General features: G+C 36.3%; 2 protein-coding genes across 8 annotated transcripts in view; one reads left to right on the top strand and one right to left on the bottom strand.

Moving 5' to 3' along the window:
• The window catches only part of LOC119066657 (leucine-rich repeat-containing protein 15-like), a 14,576-nt gene extending 9,007 nt beyond the window's left edge, over positions 1-5,569 (bottom strand). The window contains exons 1-3 of one of the 5 annotated variants that reach the window (XM_037169244.1): positions 4,203-5,553; positions 3,779-4,145; positions 3,591-3,713 (exon numbers count right to left, since the gene is read on the bottom strand). In XM_037169244.1, the coding sequence (XP_037025139.1) occupies positions 3,671-3,713; positions 3,779-4,145; positions 4,203-5,520 (1,728 nt within the window). In that variant the 5' untranslated portion in view covers positions 5,521-5,553 and the 3' untranslated portion in view covers positions 3,591-3,670. Of the gene's footprint in view, positions 1-56; positions 1,424-3,590; positions 3,714-3,778; positions 4,146-4,202 lie in introns of those variants that run through there. The other 4 variants (XM_037169270.1, XM_037169253.1, XM_037169261.1 and 1 more) reach the window with 4 other exon arrangements.
• Positions 1-21,547, top strand: part of LOC119066502 — a 204,219-nt gene extending 182,672 nt beyond the window's left edge. The window contains exons 10-19 of one of the 3 annotated variants that reach the window (XM_037169016.1): positions 7,195-7,278; positions 9,372-9,525; positions 9,808-9,969; positions 11,530-11,768; positions 11,874-12,185; positions 12,253-12,469; positions 14,237-14,437; positions 14,806-16,216; positions 19,318-19,595; positions 19,658-21,547. In XM_037169016.1, the coding sequence (XP_037024911.1) occupies positions 7,195-7,278; positions 9,372-9,525; positions 9,808-9,969; positions 11,530-11,768; positions 11,874-12,185; positions 12,253-12,469; positions 14,237-14,437; positions 14,806-16,216; positions 19,318-19,595; positions 19,658-20,287 (3,688 nt within the window). In that variant the 3' untranslated portion in view covers positions 20,288-21,547. Of the gene's footprint in view, positions 1-7,194; positions 7,279-9,371; positions 9,526-9,807; positions 9,970-11,529; positions 11,769-11,873; positions 12,189-12,252; positions 12,470-14,236; positions 14,438-14,805; positions 16,217-19,317; positions 19,596-19,657 lie in introns of all 3 variants that reach the window. The other 2 variants (XM_037169024.1, XM_037169032.1) reach the window with 2 other exon arrangements.
• The last annotated feature ends 318 nt before the right edge of the window (positions 21,548-21,865 follow it).

Raw genomic sequence — 21,865 nt, forward strand, 5'->3', positions numbered from 1 at the left:
AAATAAGATGAAAACTCTTTTCTGAAAAACATTGTCCCGAACTTGTTCAATATTACCAACGATAAGTCTCATGTTTCTGAAGCAAGCTTCAAGCATTGGCAAAAATGTAGGTCTATTGATCAGGAAGTCATCGAAATACCTGTTGGCACAGAGATTTCCGCCGAGGAAAAGTGCGCTAAGGTTCACAGCATCATCGATAATGTCTCTTTCAAATGCATTCACAATATTTCCGTCCAAGTCCAACACACGTAGTTCAGTTAAGACTCCAAAACTATTTCTTTCTAATGTCTTCAGGCGATTATTCCTCAAACCGATGTAAGTCAAATTTGGCATTGGTGCGAAAGTTCCAGCATCTACATCCTCAATTTCGTTAGAACTGATCTCAATAAGTCTTAAGTTGGTGAGATTTTTAAATGGAGTTGAACCTATGGCGCGTATGCGACAATTTGTTAGTGTCAACGAAGTAAGACTGTCGAGTCCTTGAAATGCACCGTCATCGATTCTTTCTATTGGATTTGCACTAATATCCAAGCTTCTCAATTGACCGAGATCGGTGAACCAGTTTGCATGAATTTCACGAAAATTGTTGCCGTATAGTCGTAAGAAGTAAAGGTTAGTAAGCCCAGCAAATGCTCCAGTGGGAATTTCACTGATTCCATTATAATCCAAATAAAGATAGAGCAGAGACGGTACCAACTCTGCAAAGCTGCTGGATGTCAGGTTAATTCTGTTACCTTGTAGATACAAATACGTCAAATTGGAACTTGTCAAAAACCATTCACTGGTAACTGTGGAAAGGTTGTTATATCCTAAACTCAAACGTTCAAGTTTCTCGAGTGGTCTGAAGACACCGGATGGTAGATCATTGAATGAATTATAATTCAAATTCAGATCCGTTACATTTTGTTGATTCTGAAACACATTTTCGGGCAAAGTAGTCAGGACGTTACCACTCAAGTCAATGTAATTAACTTCACGAAGATTAGTAAAAGCACTTTCAGAAATCGAATTGATCTGGTTTGCGAAAAATGAGAGTCGTTGGATCTGTGAGCAACCACTGAATGCGTTGTCATTAATTTCAGTCATTTGAGATCCGTACAGTTGAAATGCGATGGTATTCCGAAATGTGTCGCAAATAATCCGCGGTAAGTTTGTAGTAGAACCATCTCTGTTGAAAATGGAATTCACATCAGCGTCAGTAAATCCCTCCAAGTGAATGCCACCGATTTCAGTAAAATTGTCGAAACCGTTGGGATTGTTGATCGATAGGTCGCATCGGTAAATTTGGTCTAAACTGCGATAATTGCATGAAATCGAAGGATCCTGTGCCATTGCAGCACCCAACAATGAACAAATGAAGATTAAGAGTATCATTTCACTTACTTCAAACACTCGTGAACCAATCAATAGACGACTGAATAGAATCACAAATTGTTTCATTTAAATAGTGCTGCACTCCACTCGACGAATCGCGAAAATGCGCAAAAGGCTTGATTGACGAACTCAATTAATTATTTAAAGAATTTGATAAGAAATTACGGAGAAACGGATTTTAATCTGCGCTTTTTTAATACGCGACGGCAACATGCAATCTGTAAGGACTGTGTTTGCTAGTTATCAAAGATAAGTGTACTACAAATAATACAGATCGCCTTGCTGCCGTTTCAAGCACAACCGGTATGTTTGATAAAGGAATTTTTGTTTTTCAAAAATATTACCGTAGGGTGAGGGGTGAACCATACTCGATTTGCATGGGACTCTTTTTTCTTCAGGGCACAGTACTTATACATTTCTTGAATGTGTAACCGCATACGTCATAGAACTTCTGTAACCTTTTTCATCCAAAATATGTTACGAAAATCAACAAAATTTGATTTGTTTAGAGACCTCACTAACAGACTGACAATAATAAGTGCATTCTGGCTTAACATGACTTCCGAATGACGCCTCAAAGTATGCCAATACTATCGGTAGAAAGTTAGGTTCCAATTGATGTCTCTCCTAAATGTAGGCTATACACAATAACACAATTCATTATATTTGGGTTACATCATATTTACAAATCATTCTGTGTACACATCGTTGCAGCCACCAAACGCACTGCAATTACACAAAGTATGAAGCTTCAGTTAACTTCAGGACGAATACCAATCGTTGGATATGGCTTACTAGAGTTTATTAAAGTAATTTTTAGGGCAGTATGTCGACAAATATTTCAAAGAGTTTTTGACGTAGCTGTGATACCTTCGGTATTTATACTTGCCTGGGCGTCAGTTCTGTTAATTGCGTGAAAGGCATGAGATATTGTTTTTGACGTGCAACTCTCTTTTTCATTCTCACATGCAACTATTTTTTTAACGCGCTGCAACTCATTTTCCCGCATGAGTGTCCTCGATTAGATTACGTCAGATGTTCAAGTTAACTTGTTTTACCACGAGGATATGAGTCAGAGCAATTCACACTCTTGACAAGTCTTGTCTTTTGGAAATCTGATAAATTATGAGTTTCTAAAGAATTCTCCTAAAAATAACTGATTAAAATGTATAAGCAAATGCAGCGTGAAGTATTTAACTCGATCTAACAGATTAGAATGGTTGCACGCATTGAGATAATTGTTTTGGTTTTGTTTTTCCTTTTTTGCATAGTTGGAATATTCTGATTACTGGTATCTCAAGTGGAACGATTCTCCTTTAGGCAGGTAGTTATAATTCAGCTGCTACGTCATACTAGCAAAACATTTTTTCAGCTAAATCGGGCTATTTGTTTTCTCTTTCGCCACTATCAAAAATTTATGCATAGCAAGTGTTACTGGCCCCGACAAAAGTTTCCACCATTGTCATTTACTGGCTATAATTGCGACAATATATAGCAATATTTAGGCTTGCTGGCCGAGTTCAAAAAATTTAATTTGATTTTGAAAAACGTTGAAACAACCGGACGTTTGATCTTCGAAAAAAAAATGGATTGATGGTCAATCGAAAATTTTGATATTCAACTTTGACTTGATCATCAAAACCACCAAAGCCAAATTCAACTTTCAAAATTTTCCCGAATCATCGAACTGATGGTCATTAGTTATTTGACCCACAAAATCAATTTAATTTGAAGATCAGCTTCTGTGTCGTTATGTACCCTGTACGGTTCGTGTAATTGGAGAAATTTTTGTTAGAAAAGTGCAAATTTTCGGTTTTTGATGACCTCTGGCTAGCCACACAAGCTTCAAAGAATTTTTTTTGAAAGTAATTTTGGTTTCTAGGGTCGAAGTCCTCTCTAGGAACATGCTAGACTAGGTACATAGTACAAAAAATGTAACTAGAAAGTGGGTCCGATTTCGGTAGGCTGTTTTTCAAAAGAATCCATCTCTACGGATTGCTATTGTTTTAATAAAGATATCGTTTAGTGAGTCCACTCCAAATATTTCTTCGATGTCTCAAAAGCTAGAACACTATGGTATTCTTCATCTCCTACCTCTACTTAAACTCCCCCATCTTTTTAATTTTGCTATTTTTCATAATTAGTGACGCTTCACACAAGGTTTCCGATCATAATAATCTGATATTGAATGAATTTTTGATGCGAATTATGTTACAAATAAGTTGGACATTTATTCATAATTTTATTTCATCTACAAATTTATCATTTCCTTGTGATTATGAAGTCTAGAGTCCCATCAAAAGTTATGTGGTTGCACGCTCCACGTAGCTCTGGTCTCGCTGAAAAGATAACTCAATTCTTAAATCAAATCACTTCCACTTTTCATTCCGATTCTAATACTCACACAGCCCTCAAACCATAAAAATTAACAGGGACAAAATGTTGCATGGTGTAACTCATGAAGGGGAAAGTTTCATTACCGCGGAAGACCAGTACGTTTTGATTTGCCCAAGTGACTCTGAAATCATTCCATTGATCCTGACGTATAGCATTTGGTGTTGGTACTGTGACCACATTAGTCTCCTCATTTATTCGTATCACGGATCGAGTATTGTTGGTCGAACCAATAAAAATTTCAATCGATGGAGTCCATAGAAAATTGAATGGTGTGAGTGCGATCTGTACTTCGTTGTCAGATTGAACGCGTAGGACTATTCCAGGCTGTGGTCCTTCGAAAAATGAATAAACATCGTCACTCTCAGTCGTCGTATCTACGACAAAGAAAATTAACTACTGAAAAACATTGTCCGGAACTCGTTCAATATTACCTACGATATATCTCATGTTATTGAAGCAAACTTCAAGCATTGGCAAATACGTCGCTCTACTGATTAGGAAGTTGCTGAAATAATTGTTGGCACACAGATTTCCGCTGAAGTAAAGCGCGATAAGATCGACAGCATCATCGATAATCGCTGCGTCAAGTGCGTTCACAATGTTATCGTCCAAGTCCAGTCCAAGTAGCTTACTTAGGGTTCCAAAACTATTTCTTCGTAATGTTTTCAGGCGATTATTCCTTAGACCGATGTATACCAGATTTGGCATAGGTGTGAAGGTTCCAGCAGGAACGTCCTCAATTTCATTAAAACTCAATTCAATAGAATCTAAGTTGCTGAGACCTTGGAATGAAATTGGAGCTAGGTCGCGTATACGACAATTTGCTAGTGACAATGTAACTAAGCTGTCGAGTCCTCGGAATGCTCCATTATCAATTCTTTCTATTGGGTTTAAACGTAAATCCAAGTAGTTCAATTGACCGAGATCTGCGAACGAGTTTTCATGCATTTCACGAAAATTGTTGTTATACAGTAACAAATCGATAAGATTTGCTAACCCAGCAAATGCTCCAGTGGGAATATCACTGATTCCGTTGCTTCCCAAATTAAGGTATTCGAGAGACTGTTGCAAATGTGCAAAGTTATCGGATGTCAAATTAATTCTGTTGCCAGGCAGATATAAGAAAACCAATTTAGAATTTGTCGAAAACCATTCTCTGTTAACTGCGGAAATGTTGTTGTGTCCTACACTCAAATATTCAAGGTTCTCTAGTGGTCTGAAGATTCCGGTTGGTAGCTCACTGAGTGAATTCCAGCTCAAACTCAGATCCGTTAAATTTCGTTGATTTTTAAACACATTTTCGGGCAACGTAGTCAGGATGTTAGTATCCAAGCCAATGTAATTAACTTCTCGAAGATTGACAAAAGCATTTTCAGAAATCGAATTGATTCGGTTTGAGTATAAATACAGCCGTCGGATTTGTGAACAGCCACTGAATGCGTCGTCATTAATTGCAGTCAATTGCACTCCGCTCATTGAAAATGAGATGATATTTGGAAATGTGGCACAAATAATCTGTGGTACATTCCTAGTAGTTCCACTGTCTACGGCAATCAAACTCACATCAGCATCGGTAAATCCCTCCCAATGAATACCTCCGATTTCAGTAAAGTTGTCGAAACCGTTGGGATTGTTGATCGAAAGGTCGCATCGGTAAACTTGATTAATACTGCTATAATTGCATGATAGCGAAGGATCCTGGGCCGCAGCAATAGTCAACAGTGAACAAATAAAGATTAAGAGTTTCATTTCACCGAGTCAAAACACTCGCAAAGCAATCAATAGAAGACTGAATGGAATCGCAAATGGCTCCGTTTAAATAGTGATGCACTCCATCACTCACCGAATCCGAATCGTAAAAATGCGCAAAAAGCTTGATTAGATGAACCCAAATAATTATTTAAAAAAATCGATAAGAAAGTACGGAGAAACGGAGATCTTATCTGCAGGTTTTTTAATACGCAAAGGCAGCATGCACTCTGTCAGTGGTACTCTTTCAGTAAGTCTCCTTTTTAAAGCTCAACTCCTCTGCAAGTCATTTCTCCGAAACATTTAACGTGCTCGATAAGATTACTTGAGAATGTTCAAGTTGACGCATTTGACCACGAGAGCATGAATCAGACCAACTCACGCCCTTTTCTCTCGGTCATCTGACAAATGTTGAGATCCTAAAGTAGTCTCTATAGAAAATGACTGATAAAAATAATAAACAAATTGATGATGCAGTATTATAGAAACGAAGGCAGACATACTGATACGAGCTTGAAAAAATTAACTCAATCTATCGGATGATTGCAAGCATCGAGATAATTTTGTTTTTGGTTTTTTTATTTCTTCTCCGACTATGCGGAATGCTCTGATTACTGGTATCTCAAGTGGACCTGAATCTCTTATTAGTCAGGTAGTTTAGTCAGCTGCTACATCGTACAAAAAGAATATTTTTAGACTGCTTCTATCTACTGCTCTTTCACTTTCCACTGCTAAGAGCTACCAATCTCTTCTTCATAATCTTTTAACGCTTTTTTGGGTGGTCCCCAGGGCATGTTTCCTGAGAATATTGCCAATCTACAACGTTAAAAATACCACTTTAGGGTTTGCAATATAAGCTCAAGTACGCTTAATATAGCGGCGTGGCAGTGGCCTATTAATTACATCACGTGCACGTGAATCTGCCTTAAGATGCAACAGGTCGGAAGTACATCCTTCAAGAGTCATTCTTGAGCGTGTTAAGATTTAAGGTATATGAGCTGGCATATATCTACATATATTCTGAACCTTGGAATAGGTCAACCGGGCCCATTTTGATCCAAAAGTTCGGATCAGATCAGATGATTTTTAAGAATTTATTTCTTAAATTTCCTAAATTTCTGAATTTACAAATTAACGAATTTTTTCATGAATTTAATTGAATTTTTAAGATATTAAATTCCTAAAAATAGGCCCTGCACCAAGTTATAATAGAGAGAAAAGTGAAATTTGAAAATTGTATAAAAATTTTTAAGAATTAAGAATCCAAAAAGGTCAGCAGCATTGACTAAATTACACTACTCAGCTGTTATACGTAGAGCTGAAAGCAAGTTTCATTACAATGATTATCACTTACAAGTGTTACCATTCTTGTGAAATGAATTTTGATATCTAAATTGTATAATCAATCTCATCTGTTTCGTAATAAGAAATGAATGGACAAACACAAATTCATTAGCTGATGAAAAAGCATAAATTTCAATCGAAAATCTCCTCTCCATTTTCTCATATTAAAAACATTCTTCAGTTGTTTCGACGAACATTGATTGATAAAAAAAATGTGAAATCGTAAAAAAAACATCTTCCCCATTTCAATTCTATTCCAATATCCATTCATCCACGTCCGATAACATATTTTATTCAAAAGATGAAATTTAATAATTATTTCTTTTCAAGACCATCATCATCGGCGGACGGCCCCAGATCAATACCACGTCGTGGATTAAAATCCCGTCTTCTACAGTTTGCTTCAAGCTATGGGTAACAAAAGAAATAATAGTCAAGACAAACCGAATAACAAAAATAAAAAAAAAGAAAATCGGAAAATGATTCACGAAACGGAATATATAAAAATAAATCGTGATCCATATGTATAACCACCATAACATGCATAACCTACTTGTAAAAATAATATGTCGATATATACAAGTAAATAATGAACGTCGGGGTAGAACGGAATAAAAAAAAATAAGAAAACCCCATCAAGGAAAACCATAAATCGATTTGGAGGCTGTTCGCCGATTTTTGATTTTGTCTACGTTTTCTAACCAAAAATATGATACAAAAAAGAAATTCCATTTCTTGTTCAAAGTTTTTAGCAAAATATTGTCATAAATCAATATAAAAACAATACCATCGAGGATGATATTTTTGTATCAATATTCCTCTTTTATAACAGAGAACCGAAACTTTTCTACATCATCGACCGAAAAATGGGTTTCGGCTATGTTATAACATAAATATAAATTATAGAAATTTTTTTGGATCACATTTACAGTGAAGGATACATAACGCAGACAACCCCTTTTTACCCCCCAACTTTCCATATTCTTTTTATTTTATTTTTTTTATTTTTTTCCTACTGAAAAGGGCAATAAAATCAAAGTTTTCGAATAAGCGACAGCCTTCCATAATTAATAAAAGATTTCATTTGATTTATGCGAGTTGAAAAAATGTTTTGTTTTCTTTAAAAATAAAAATAAAAAAAAATATTTTCGGGAGCATAAAATGTGGATATGGCACACGATGGGTTATTTTTATATATTCGAAAACTTTGACAAGGTATTGTCCATGTCATGCGGATCAATTTGATGATAACGTGACTAATTTTAACGATGATTTTTATTTCAACTTATTTTTGGTACTTTTTAAATCATTGGGGGTAAACCATTATGGTTCGTAAAGTTCGTATAGCAATTTTGTAGACTTTTGAGAGAAAATGTGTTGAAGAAATGTCATAGTCTACGAAATTGCCATACTTACGAACTTTACGAACCACAATGTTTTACCCCTATTTTAAACTTAGCTCGAGATAAGTTTTTACTTTTCATAGAATTTGCTTGTTTCTGATCTATTCGTTTCACGTGCATTACATAGCAGTTGCAGTAGCGTTCTTTTTACGTTTCACATGTTGATAGCATACAAAACATTGTGGAACTAATAAAACTACAGAACGCTTAGCACAAAAAACTGAATTTCCTATACTTCGAACTTGACCGCTGACTTTCCGCTGATTTGAATGGAGTCAAACATCTTAGTAGAGACAAATTAAGATTCGGAATCGGATTTGCCCTCGGATTTGCCACTGAAGAATAATTTTAATACAAATAAATTCTGCACATTCCACAAACGCTCGGCGCTCCACATAATAATAATAAAGTCGACATAGCATGTGGATTCCATCATTGTGATACAGGGATCAAAAAAGCTCTTCGGGAGTTGTATGACAAAATTTTGTAAATTCATTGCCCTTCATAAAAAAATAAAAATCCTTTCGACCATCGCCCTAATTCACACGTATCAACGCTCCCATTCAAGCCATAAAAGTGACCTAAAGAAAAACGATCATCCATTTTATATGCTTCTGCACCGAAAATCGTCCATATCATCAATGAAGTATTTATCTCGGCTTCGCCGCGGATTAACAAACTTCACACAAAAACTCGTCTTTTCCACTTTTCCTAACCACTGATCACTTGTTCGGGAGATGACTATATTACGAATATCTATCACCATCAAATTGTGGCATGAAAGTGTCGGTCCATTTATCTTTGAATATACGAAATTCGTAAAAAATATCATTCACCAAAACACTCAAGCAGCACCCTGCGGTTATTTCAATTTCATTAAACCGCAATAATCAACAATCAATCAAAGGCCAATTCCACACCTCTAATACATAAACCGAATTCCCAATTCAAAAGCAAATCTGCCGTTTGATTTAGTTAGTCAAAGGTCTGTTGTTTTTTGATAGTTTCGGTAACCGAATATTATTTATCTCCCTTATAAATACGAAATTCATCATCCGGTCGTCATATCAATTTTTTTTTCCTTAATTAAAAATCATTTTACAGATATATCTTCACCATCGTTAGTTACCTGATCGGTGTGTTTATTTTTGCAACCATTGTTGGTCAAGTGGGCAACGTTATTACCAATCGCAATGCGAATAGACTGGAATTCGAACGACTATTGGATGGTGCTAAAACTTACATGAGACACCATAAGGTAACATTACAAAAGGAAAATTGATTAATTAAAAGCAAATGCGAACATCAACATCATATGAACGAAATTGTAACCAATTTCCGTTAACGAACACATAACAAGCACATTATGCTATGTAATACATAGCCATAGCATATTCTACGACGAGAATGGGAATGTCTTACGAGATGATGTTTTTTGTTCGTCTTGCCTGATCTCATTCATTACTTTGTAAACTTTGCCGATATTATTACAAACTTTGAGATAATAGAAATTTGAATGATTCACATGAACATTGTACAGGTTCCAGGTGGCATGAAGAGACGTGTTTTACGATGGTATGATTACAGTTGGTCTCGTGGCCGTATTCAAGGTGGTGGAGATATTAATACAGCTCTTGGATTGTTGCCAGATAAATTAAAAACTGAATTAGCTCTCCATGTGAATTTAAGCGTCTTGAAGAAGGTATGCAATTTTTGATTATGTTTTGGATTATGATGTGTTCGCATCGTTTCGGTTCTGAATTATAGGAGTTTCTTTTACGTTTAATCAATTTTGCCATCAAACGTTTTAGTTTAACGTTTTGATTGTAATTTTCATGGCAGTCGATAACATTTTCTATAATGCGAAATTTTACCTCTTAAGCTTGAAGCTCTACCAATTCTATCCAGGTCCTTTTTGGTGTTTTAATCAGAACCTAAGTTAGTGCATTTTTTTCGATTTTCGAGTTTCTGAAATTTTTGCCATTTCCTCGAATTTCCAAAGCCGCTTCCAAAGATGCATATTTATCGATGTCCTTTGCTCAGCAAAGTTTCTTCAAGATTTAAACTTCTTCTGAACCCAACGGACCAAGGGAACTTTTCAGAAAATCATCTGTCATCAACAACAACGACAAAATAAATGATGAAAAATTGCTATTGTTTCCTTTTATATGCAACAGATAGTAAGTGAGAACTCATGAAATTATAGATGTCACATATTGGTAGCCGACTCTCTCAGCTTTTCACAGACTGCAAGCACATCATTAATTTTACTATTGGATCTATTCCGTCATTTGAACTAAATAATTTTAAGAGATTCATTTCAAATCTTTTACTTCATTTTGAATATTAGTGGCGAATTAGTCCTGAAGTTTCGTCATCGGTAACAGATGATAGTCATGCATAACAGGTTAAAAATTGAAGTAATAGATTTGATAATTAGATAATATTAGAAATGTCATTCGTTACAATTTAGAAACCACCAAAAACTAACTTACTTGTTTGTATCGAGCTTTTACGATTTGATTCGTGTTAGCCTTGCCTCTTCAATTCTAGTTGAAATAGTAATTGTATTGAAATGGAAAAGATTTAAAACTCTTACCTCAAGTGGAATTCATTTTTATTTCACACACGTGCTCCAAGCGATATAGTAAAAAAATCTCATTAATACCGACGGTTTTTCATTTCAATTTTCAACAATGTCTTTAGAGAACTCGATATTAAATGTTACATTCAACGTTCTACACAGTCATATCACCTTTTTTACCTTTTCTAACCCAATTTCTCGTCGAACGAATTTATCTTTATTTTCTATTGCACACTCGACAAGCACATAAATTCAGTTTTTAGTTCAATTTCCGGCCTAGTTTGGTTTGGATAGAAAATACAGTAAATTTAGCAGAGAAAATCTTCTAAATGTAAATGTGTATGAAGGTACACGGTACAGTCTATGGTATGCCGAGGGATAAATGACTCTCAAAACCGGTGTGACACGGTTTTGGTGAAACTGAAGGCAATGATTTATCTGTTTGGGATTTCTCTCGTATGTTATGACATAATTTGCTAGTAGTTTACCCCTCCGAATGAGTCTTCCATTAGGTTTTGCCTGATCTGTTGAGACTTCTTCAAATCTAAACCTTTAATGTTCGACTTGTTCATATACCTATGCTACCGTAAAACCAACCCTTCTTACCACAAATTCATTCAACCATTTTATAATAATAAATCGACAGTTCCACTCATAATCTCACCAATTTTCTTCCAGGTAACCATTTTTCAAGAATGTCAACCGGAGTTCCTACATGATTTGGTGCTAAAAATGAAAGCCTACATTTTCACACCGGGTGACTCGATCTGTCGAAAGGGTGAAGTAGCTAGAGAAATGTTTATTATTGCCGATGGAATATTAGAAGTGTTAAGCGAAACTGGTAAAGTGTTAACGACCATGAAGGCTGGCGATTTTTTCGGAGAAATTGGTATTTTAAATTTAGATGGCTTGAACAAGTAAGGGACATCTCAGCGATGATTTTCTTTAATGAATATTTCGATGGCCTCGTATACGATTTCCAATAAAAAAACTTTTTTTGTTTTACAACCATGCTGCAATAGACGAACGGCTGATGTACGATCCGTTGGATATTCGGAATTGTTTTCATTGTCACGCGAAGACGTACTGGCAGCGATGAAAGACTACCCGGAAGCGCAGGAAATACTACAGACACTTGGCCGGAAGCGATTAATGGAAGTTCGCTGTGTGAATAAGAAACATGCAACGAAAATGGCCGCCGAAAAGGAATCACTGTCAAGTAACGTCCCACAAGCTCATGTAACTAATAGTAGTGACCATAGAACGTCTAAACGAATTGTAGATAAACTGCGAAGTGATGTGAAGGGCATTAAGAATGTGCTCAGGAAATCAAGGTGGTAATGCCCACACTCTTTACGTTTCTGACAAAATTTCAATAATTTTTTGGATCTATCCCACTAGGACAACCGGTCGACGCAGCAATGAGTCGATTGAGTTGCAACCGCTACAAGGCACCATTCGTACACCGAAAGGTGTACTTCGTCGAATGCCCAGAGTTCGGTCCGACGAAATGACTGGCGACGGTGACGATCATGTTGATATTAAAGAGAAAACGCCGAGTCCTATTGGTGCTGGTTTGCCGCTACTGCAGCGATTACGTTTATTGAAGGAGAAACAAGTCAGTTTTAATTCTCATTTTTTTTTAAACAAAAAATTAAACAAAAAATCTAAATTTGATGCTAAACTTTGTGTGCGCGTGTGTGACCTTTAAAAAAAAAATGCACCCACCAGGCATACTATAGTCGGGTGTGATCGGTAAATTTTCTGTATCAATTCAAGAGGTTTTGGGGTAGAACTGAAAATGGTTTTCTATGAAAATTTATTTGAAATGACGTCAGAGTAATCTTCGAATCAGTCAACTTGACCAATCATTGTATGAAGATTTTTAAGAACGATTCTCATCGAAATGCTGTGCTCTTATCATCGTCCAACATTTTTCCTCGTTTAATAGCACCATGTTTAAATTTCGCGTTGACAATTGTTGCTTCCAGTGCTTCCACAGTAACTTTCTGATATCCACCCGACTATATTTGATGTGAAATCGAAAATTAGAATAAAAAAAATAGTTTTTACATCCCTTGCTGTACTTTCCCGAAGTAAACATTAAGGTAGTATATGGAGAACTTTAGTGTGGCAGCCTTGCTAGAGACATAAGAAGCTAACTTATCAGATATTTAGTTTAGTTTTAGACCCTCGTTTGTATTAATAGACATGCATGTCTGGAGCTTTTGTCGAAAACTCCCCAATACAGATAGACCGATTAAACAATGGGGAGCGTAAATCGAACAGTGTTAGATTATTCGAAATGTTAATGGTTACATAGTTATTTACATAACCAGGGATAGAAAGTGGAAAAGTGAGTTTACGTGTGAATTTTGTAGATCCGACACGAAGCCGAGACGTCAATAATCAAACGTATACGTGAGTTTTCACTTCTATACCGAGTTATGTATTCTTAACTTTACACATACACACGGAATAAAAAATAAGAAATTGATTTCAACCCTAGCCTAGGGTTGTAAAATATATGTGAAAATCCATTACATATATATACAGGAGATGTACGCACTTCTCCCTGTCACAAATAGTACACTGTACACATTTGGGTGTTTCATTCAGTTCGACTTAAAGCGTTTATGTTACGACTAATGAAATTAAAAATTTCCTGTTAATCTGCTGATATAATTTTGATCAAAAGAAGTAATAGATTTGATAATAATGCTGATAATAACCCTGTCGTCTCTGAAAATAACGAAGGAATATGTGAGTCATTGATAGTGCTGTGTAACTTAAAAGAAATCTTCAATCAGCGATGCATCAATATGACCTATTTTGACAGACCTCTCGTTTATCAGAAATAGTAGATTACGTCCTTGTTTGAAACTTTTAATTTTGCAAAGTGGTTGCAGCCTGAAACGAAATACAAGGTTCCAAACAATTACGTAAGTTATTTTACCCACTAAGCCACCGGAAAACGTATCCTAATGATCAGATCAATGAAGTAATAACTCATTTTTCGGTGGTGCAGTGAGTAAAGACATTATGTTCATAATATTGCTGAAAAATTCAGTTGACCAGGTGATTTTGAAGAATTCAAAAAGGATAAAATTGTGTATGAAAAATTGCAGCTAAAGGACATCGGTGTTAGGAGAGAGATAAATGGTGCACATTTTGAATTACATTTTAACATTCGAAAACAACATCGCTGACAAATCTTCATTTGTTATTGATTCACAGTCAACATAGTACCTATAATTCACTGATACTCACTCATTCACACACCACACACTCTATAACACGAACAGTTAAATAAAACAAAATCATTTTTAGCATAAAATCCCAAGCTTTTAGTATTTTTGTGAGTTTTGTTGTATTGTGCACTTAGGATCGCGAAGAGCGAGCTGTAAAACCTGCACCTCCAATGATACCATCACCTCAAACTCATGTAAGATCCGCTGTTTCGCCACAGCAATCAATACAAGAGGAGCCAGAACGTGAAGTGCTTGGCGCCGGCTTGCCTTTAATGCAACGCTTGAAATTGTTGAAAGCTAAAGAAGAACGCTTAGCGAAAGAATGCCAGAACAAGGTAAATTTTGAGATTTTACGTATTTTAGGACGAAAGGAAAATTTCTTCACATGCAACATGCGTCGAAAAGCGTACTTTTCATGTCTCAAGCACTCCTTTCGACGACCTCAGCATGTAAAATCCATTATATAACTTGGGATAAAAATGAAAGGTCTCGTTTGTGTGTGTTCGTTGACCTCGGCTTCGCCTCTTATTAACAAAATTCACACGAAAACTCTACTTTTTATCTTTTTATCCCTTGTTGTTTATAAGTCTATTTCTTATCTCAGTGTTCCCTATTGATTTTGTTAAGTTTTCTATAGTTGTCCCGTAGGGTATACTCTCGTTTTCCTATTCTCTTCATTGCCTAACATTTCCTTACATTTTAGATTCAAGTACAATCATCGCAGTCGCAGCCACAGTCATCATCATCATCAACATTCAGTGCCATTTCAACAATAACATCGCTCAAATCATCTGCGACACCTTCCACTAGTGCTGGTTTGAGTCCGTCCGGATTAGGAAAGCCACCGTTAAAAGTATCGTTTCGTGAACGCATCAAAGGCCTACAACAAGAATGTACCAAATCGCCCACGGAACGGGAACCAAAAGCCTCCGGTGAACCGGCCGACATGAAAGAGCAACTAATTTCCGGCACATCATTTAGTAGTAAGCTTAGCAAACCGTCCACACTTTCAATTAAGGATAAGATAAAACAATTGGGACACATCAATCAACCGAAAATGATCGACGAACAATCGGGTCAGTTGAAGCCATGGTCCAAACTGAAAATGGCCACTGTTGTAAATACTGGCGGAAGTTATACGAGTCTCAATAATAGCATAAACGAAGAATCTCCCAGTGACTTGGAAACAATTCCATTGAAAGAACCGTCTACAGAAAGTGGCAGCTCAAGAACGGCCGACAAGAAAAAAGTGAAAAGTGATCATGTTAGCGCAAGTGATAGTGAAATCAAAAGTGATTTAGTCAAAGACAAAGTGCCAAAGAAGATACCGATACCATTTAAAATCCAACGCGAACCAAAGATGTATAGATCAGTGGACGATTTATCGCCTGAGTACAGTGGCCTTCCATTTGTAAAAAAGTTAAAAATTTTAAACGAACGTCAAAAGTTAGCTGAATTGGAATCTGTCATACAAACCCGAAGCTTTAGCTTGGACTGTACTGAGTCCGATAACGGAACCGATCTTATGGAACCATTAATACGAAGCCACAGCGAAGCGTCTGGAATCGCTCGTCCGAAAGCAATACATTCCGGACATTCCGGTGTTCCTGTCGTCGCTCCGTTGATCATTCAACCGTGCCTACAGTCACCCCTCAGTCCCGAGTCGAACGAAACGTTAGAACGGCGTAACCTGAAAAGTATATTGAAAAAATTGTCGGAGGAAAAAAGTCAACAGCAGTGTGTGAGCGGAAGCGGTGATGAATCGAAACCGTCGGATATGATGGGATTGATGAGAGCACCTACCGTTGAAGGGTACGTGGCTAGACACAGCAAATTTATGAAGAGCGTAACCTTCAATTCAACTCTTTCTAGTCCGCCAAACAGTGCTCATAGTGTCCAGAGTGCTGTTCAAGCGGTGGAAGAACGAAGCCTTTTTCCTGTACTTAGCGCACAAAATTTAGATACGACGACAAATAATTCGGATGTTATTAGTGATCAGATAGATAATAGTACAAATAAATTAGATACGGATTGTCAAGAGAGTAACTATCTGAGCAAATATGAAGATGGATCGCCGAAATCGACGCCGTTCATTTCGAAAAAGTTCATCAAAGGTAATGAATTTACTAATTTGCGCAACTAGTATTAACATTTCAATTATTTTCCTTGATGTTCACACAATCTATCCCTATCGATTTTTTTGATTTCCTTCTCTCTGTATTCACCTTCACACACTTGAGACGAGCTCTACACAATAATATAATTTCACTGCAGTTTACAGGGGTTCCATAGTCAGAGAAATTTTGAAGATTTTGTTCACAAGTTTTTGTTAGCGTACAATGGCAAATAAAGGAAGCTTGTGAGAATGCGAGAAGGTGATGAACCAGCCACAGTATCTTTTTCTTTGACGAGATTATTATGGACCCTCTGTATTTGTAATCTAACTCTATTGTCAATTAATCACTTTTAGTTATTGCAGATCCAGCTAAAAAATAAGCTAACACAAAACTACAGTTTTCGTAATGTTGGTTAAATTCACAAAATACAAAAATGCTTCGCTTGAACAAATATAGCTTTTTGATTGTTTTTTTATTAGAATTTTTTTTTCATGTGAGTTTGATCGAAGGTAATCAACCCGGTAAAGGTTTACTGTATATAGGGGGCACATTACATTTTATTTAAATGGATACGCTGCTATTAAGGATTGTGCAAATGACGTATAACCAAGAAAACAAAAACACAAAAACACAATTTTAGTGAAAATGTTGAAAAATTTGATAAAACAAGTCCCTGCATACAGTGGGCTTTGTTTAGTACGGAACATGTTAGAGATTTACATGCTTATGCACGGTAAAGTGAACTTTACATCACTGTTTGTGACAGGAAAAATGCACTTACCGTCCATAAACATGTAAAATGTGCTACGTCACTGCTTGTAAATGCTTGTTTAGGCACGTGTGATTACCACTCGCCTTCGGCTCGTTCCGCAAACCTCACACTTGCTTAAACAAATATTTACAGTGACTTAACATACTATTAAATGTCATCGATGTTCCCAGTCAATAATGTGTTTCTAGGTTAAAATTGGGTTTTCTAAAGGAGGACAAACTGTATAATTCGAATTTATGAGTTATAAGTCAGTCAGTCAGTCAGTTATTCGTGATAAGCGAGGGGGAAACCACTCTTTTTTATTGACGTGATTAATATGATTAACCAATGATTAACATGATGACGAATCATGACGAACCAGCATTAACCATGGGAATTGTAGCAAAACTACAATTAATCGTGAAGTATGGAGGTTAATCATGGTTAACCACTGATTAACCGTGCGTATTCACAAAAATCATGTTGCTGATTAACTATTTTAATCACAAAGGAGTGGTTTCTACCTCGGTCATAACCAGAGATATCGAAGATGTTGAACTATGAGTTAGTCTAGAAATGTGAAATTTTTTCTCCGTTCTCACTCAGCCTGAATAGATCATTTTCATTATACGGTACTTGTCAACGTAACCCCACCGAATTTTTCGTCAAGTAGTCCTTAACCTCAATTAATTGACGTTAACTGCGTTCAATTTACTGATTTTTATATGAAAATCATTCGTTCAATTCATTCGATATTTTTCGACATGTCTGACAGTTGGGATCGTGTCTGACGTTTACAAGGTCATGAAAATGATCTATACCAGAAACTATTTCTGAAAACACGTTTTCTCGAATTTTCGTGATTTTTCCAAGGTTCTGAAAGAATAGGTTAAGACACTTACGAATATGGGTGAAACACAAATTTTGACAATTTAGACATGTTTTGTATTGCACATTCACGAGAGATTGTATAGAAAGAAAACTTGAATACAAAAATTATCAAGTTGACATTTTACACAATCTGTAATGAGTGTATTTAAGAAAACCTGTCGAAATTTCCAAAATTCACCGCCTTCCTGATCAACTCAAAGATGTCTTCACCTGTCCTTGGATTTTTCCTGATTACCACTTTTCTTGAAATTTTTTTTCAACTTATAGAAAAATTTCAAGAAAATTCGGGAAAGTTTTTTCGAAAACTGAACTGAACTTTATTTTTTTGTCGACGATCGAGGTCATGAAGTAAGGGCCTGCAAAAAGAGGCCCCAAATCGTTTTCTCGCGATTAGTCGAGTAAAACAATTTTGGGGAAAAACGTTTTTAGGTAACCTTGTAGGCCTTGGAGAGACGCACACTTTGATCATACACACCACCAGGTCCATGTTGACCTGTTGGTGATATCAATCATTTTAGGTGAAAAAATAGGTGATTTTCCCAAATCCCTGAGCGGCTGCAGTGACATAAGTCCAAGACATGGTGGGAGAGCCTAGCCTCTGTAGCACCATTTCATAGAAAAACATCGACGGTATTCTATCCCTTTTTTACATGGGGATGACTATTCTCGGCTGCGCTGTATAATTTGTATTTCAGACTTTTTAAGTTACTTAACAGATAAGATTTATCTGGAAATCGCTGCTCATTACCTTTGAAATGACACCACATATCAAGTTTTAAAAAACACCAGTTGAAAACGTAGCAGATCGCAACGACATTAATCCCGTACGAATCCGTAAACCCATGAATATCTCGAACCAAGTTTGATGATTATTCAACTATAGCCAAAACCCTTCGAAGAATGTTCTATTATTACACTGGTACTGTTTCTGATTTGAGTATTTTTACCAGACCACGCTAGTCAAAGCTATTTATTGTTTATTTTTGTCGTCGTTGTCGATCACAGATGATATCGCCGCAGGAAAAATGTTACAAACGTCATCAAAAACTCTTTCGGAGAATTTTTTGTTCCACGATTTTTTTTTTACCAACGAGAGATATAGGTAGTGATGCTCTGAATATTTTTACATTTTCTAAAGAAGTAATGACTTGTATGTGATGCCATTTCCAGCACACACAAAAACGTTTTTTTCCAAATAACACAACAAATTGCTAAAACGAAAACCATATCCGGCATTTCCATTTTTCGCGGGGGTGTCACCAATGACAGTGTTCCCATAGCAATTCTTAATTACATGTCAAGTGTCCAATTAAAATTTCAACGAAAAATGTAGCCTTTAATGCGTTTATTACCTTTGATCGCGAAAATTATGCACAAATTGATAGAATTAAACCAGCAAACGGAGCGAAAATGAAAATCTCATTTTTCTTTTCTTTGTCCTTTGTCACATTTATAGGCTCGATTGAGGAACACGAATACTTTGGCGAGGTGTTACTTGGTATCAAACATGTTATCCAGAATCATTTACGGGAAGTGCAAGTGAAGTTTCAAGACCGTTTCCTCAGTCTTGAGTTGGATGTTCGACAACGTGACGAAGTAATCACCCAATTACAGCATCGAATACAAGAGTTGGAAGAGAATCCATCAACACATATGCATCAGATGAATCGAATGGGGAGTGCAGCAGCATCGATGAAAAGTGGCAGTTCCGGTTCGAACGATATACCGTTTGTCGTAAGTCTTTGACTACAGTTAAAAGCTAAAATCAAAATTTCCTAATCGCAAATGATTTTCAGCGAGGTGATTCGGTGGATACAATCTTTGTGTCATCACCACCATCGGAATACGACCGATCACGAACGAAAATGAAATCGAAAAAACGGAACTCACCGCGCCGAACCAACGTCGATCGTTCGATGGAGGAAAGCAGCGATCAAGACAGCTTCCATCGACAAATACCAGCTGAAATGCTGCGCTTAAATCGCGGTGTTATGATGACCGACGCGGCTGGCAATATCACCGAAATGTCCCAGTCGGTTGTGCTGAACATCGACAACAGTTCACGGACGAGTTCCAGTTCGGGTGAATCGCAACTGGACGACGATTACAATGACAATGATGACGAAGAACTGCATTGTGATGATTGGGAGATTCGTATGCTAGCGGCAGAGTTGAATCGGCGAGAAAGTAAGAAAGACGAAGCAAGTTCCGAAACTGGTAGCGGACCAGACGAGCACGGTAGACTGTTGCGCAGGCGTCGCAGAAAAGAGAAAGCAGCTGATACTGACTCAGAGATCAGTGATAATGGAAGTGATCATTTGAGCAGACCGAGGGCAGCCAGTCTTGATCAGCACAATTTGAGGCGTCAAACTAGCAAAGGCGTTTTTAAGGCCATGAGTTTTGACCGCGACAAAGATAGACTTTGAGAATTAAGATGCGAAATTTGTATATATGCAAGTATCGGTACATGAATATTTCGTCCGTGCTAAGTACGTTAAAGGAGAAAAAATTTGTTTTAATTTTAGAAGACATAAGATCGGTGAATTGGGACCGTAGGTCCGTTTATTAGTCGGTGCACATTTTAAACAATAAAAGTCTCATGTTTATGACTAACATCGAATTTCGATTCATTTGGAATTTAGCAAGTAAAACAACACATTTGTGATGTGTCACCTATTAGAATTCCACTCCGTTGTTGGTAGTTTTGCGGCCCAACCAATCAATAGGTCCAATTGTTTTTTTTTTCAAGTGAACTTCAATCAAAATTGCAATAAAAATGGTTTAAACTGTCTACCGTTCCAATCAACAAACCTGCGAATCAAACAAAATTTATTGCACACGAAAGTATTTCTCACGCTCTCGTTGATAAAATTTAGGTTGTGCAAAGACGACCCCAAGTCATAAACAAAAAGGCCAACATATCATGAAGGTAAAATATTTTTTTTTTTAATTTTCAATTACACGTACATTGTCAATTTAAGGATTTCGCCAATTGTTGATATCGATTTCATTGACATCTCAATTTTACTTTTAATATTTTAATATCCATCGTCATTCGATCGCAATTTTCATACTTTATAAACATATTTTAACACGATATTTATAGTCGTATATGAAACGTCTCCCGTGTTGTTTTTGTCGATGAAAAAGTTTCTGGATGATACGAGCGGATCTGATTGAATTTGTTTTTTCATTGCACACCGTATCAATGAAACTATACAGTCAGCGACGTTGAAATTAAGTGACACATTATGTTTCCGCTGTTTTTTTTAGCTGATCCACTCCGAAATAAGTGTCAAAGTCGCCGATTGTAATCTATTAATTTGGGCATCAGTAATGTATTCTTTTGATATTATTGTAGCCCGTCCCCAGTTTATATGTGTGTTCAGATGAAATTTGGGAACGATGTAGAAGGAGAGAGTTTCGTCCTTTAAAAAAAAATCGGTTTAGTTGTAAGTCATACATTAACAACAAAAACAACAACAAAAATTATGAATTTTTTCTGGTGGTTATACTGAATTAAGAAAATTGAATAAATTTAAAAAATTAAAATCTCTTTACGATGGTAATGAAAGCTTTATAGTTATTTAATACGAAAACATTTAAACAAAATAATGAAATTGAATAATTGTATTTTTAGATAAATCCAAAGTACATGTAACCAACCCCCCACTCAAACAAACAAAAAAAACTCAACTAAATAACAAAACCAAAATGAAAAAAAAAATCTCTTTAAGTCGTTTATCTTCTTAACATTTAAGTAAAAGAAAAATAATTACGTGTATAAGTAGATGGAAATTATTAATATTGAAATTGAACCCGAAAACTGGGCTCGTCTATGAGGAGCTCACTTTTCACTGATAAATTTTCTTTCTTTCATTCTCTCAATAATACAGGAAATTATAGCCAACCTTACACTTTATTTTTAAATTAACTTTTCACATTCTGGAGCATTACTATGACTGCACAGAGCCCTGACTAACGATTATTTATTCGAAACTTGG

This window comes from Bradysia coprophila, chromosome II, assembly GCF_014529535.1.
Source record: "Bradysia coprophila strain Holo2 chromosome II, BU_Bcop_v1, whole genome shotgun sequence".
Taxonomy (NCBI): Eukaryota; Metazoa; Arthropoda; class Insecta; order Diptera; family Sciaridae; genus Bradysia; species Bradysia coprophila.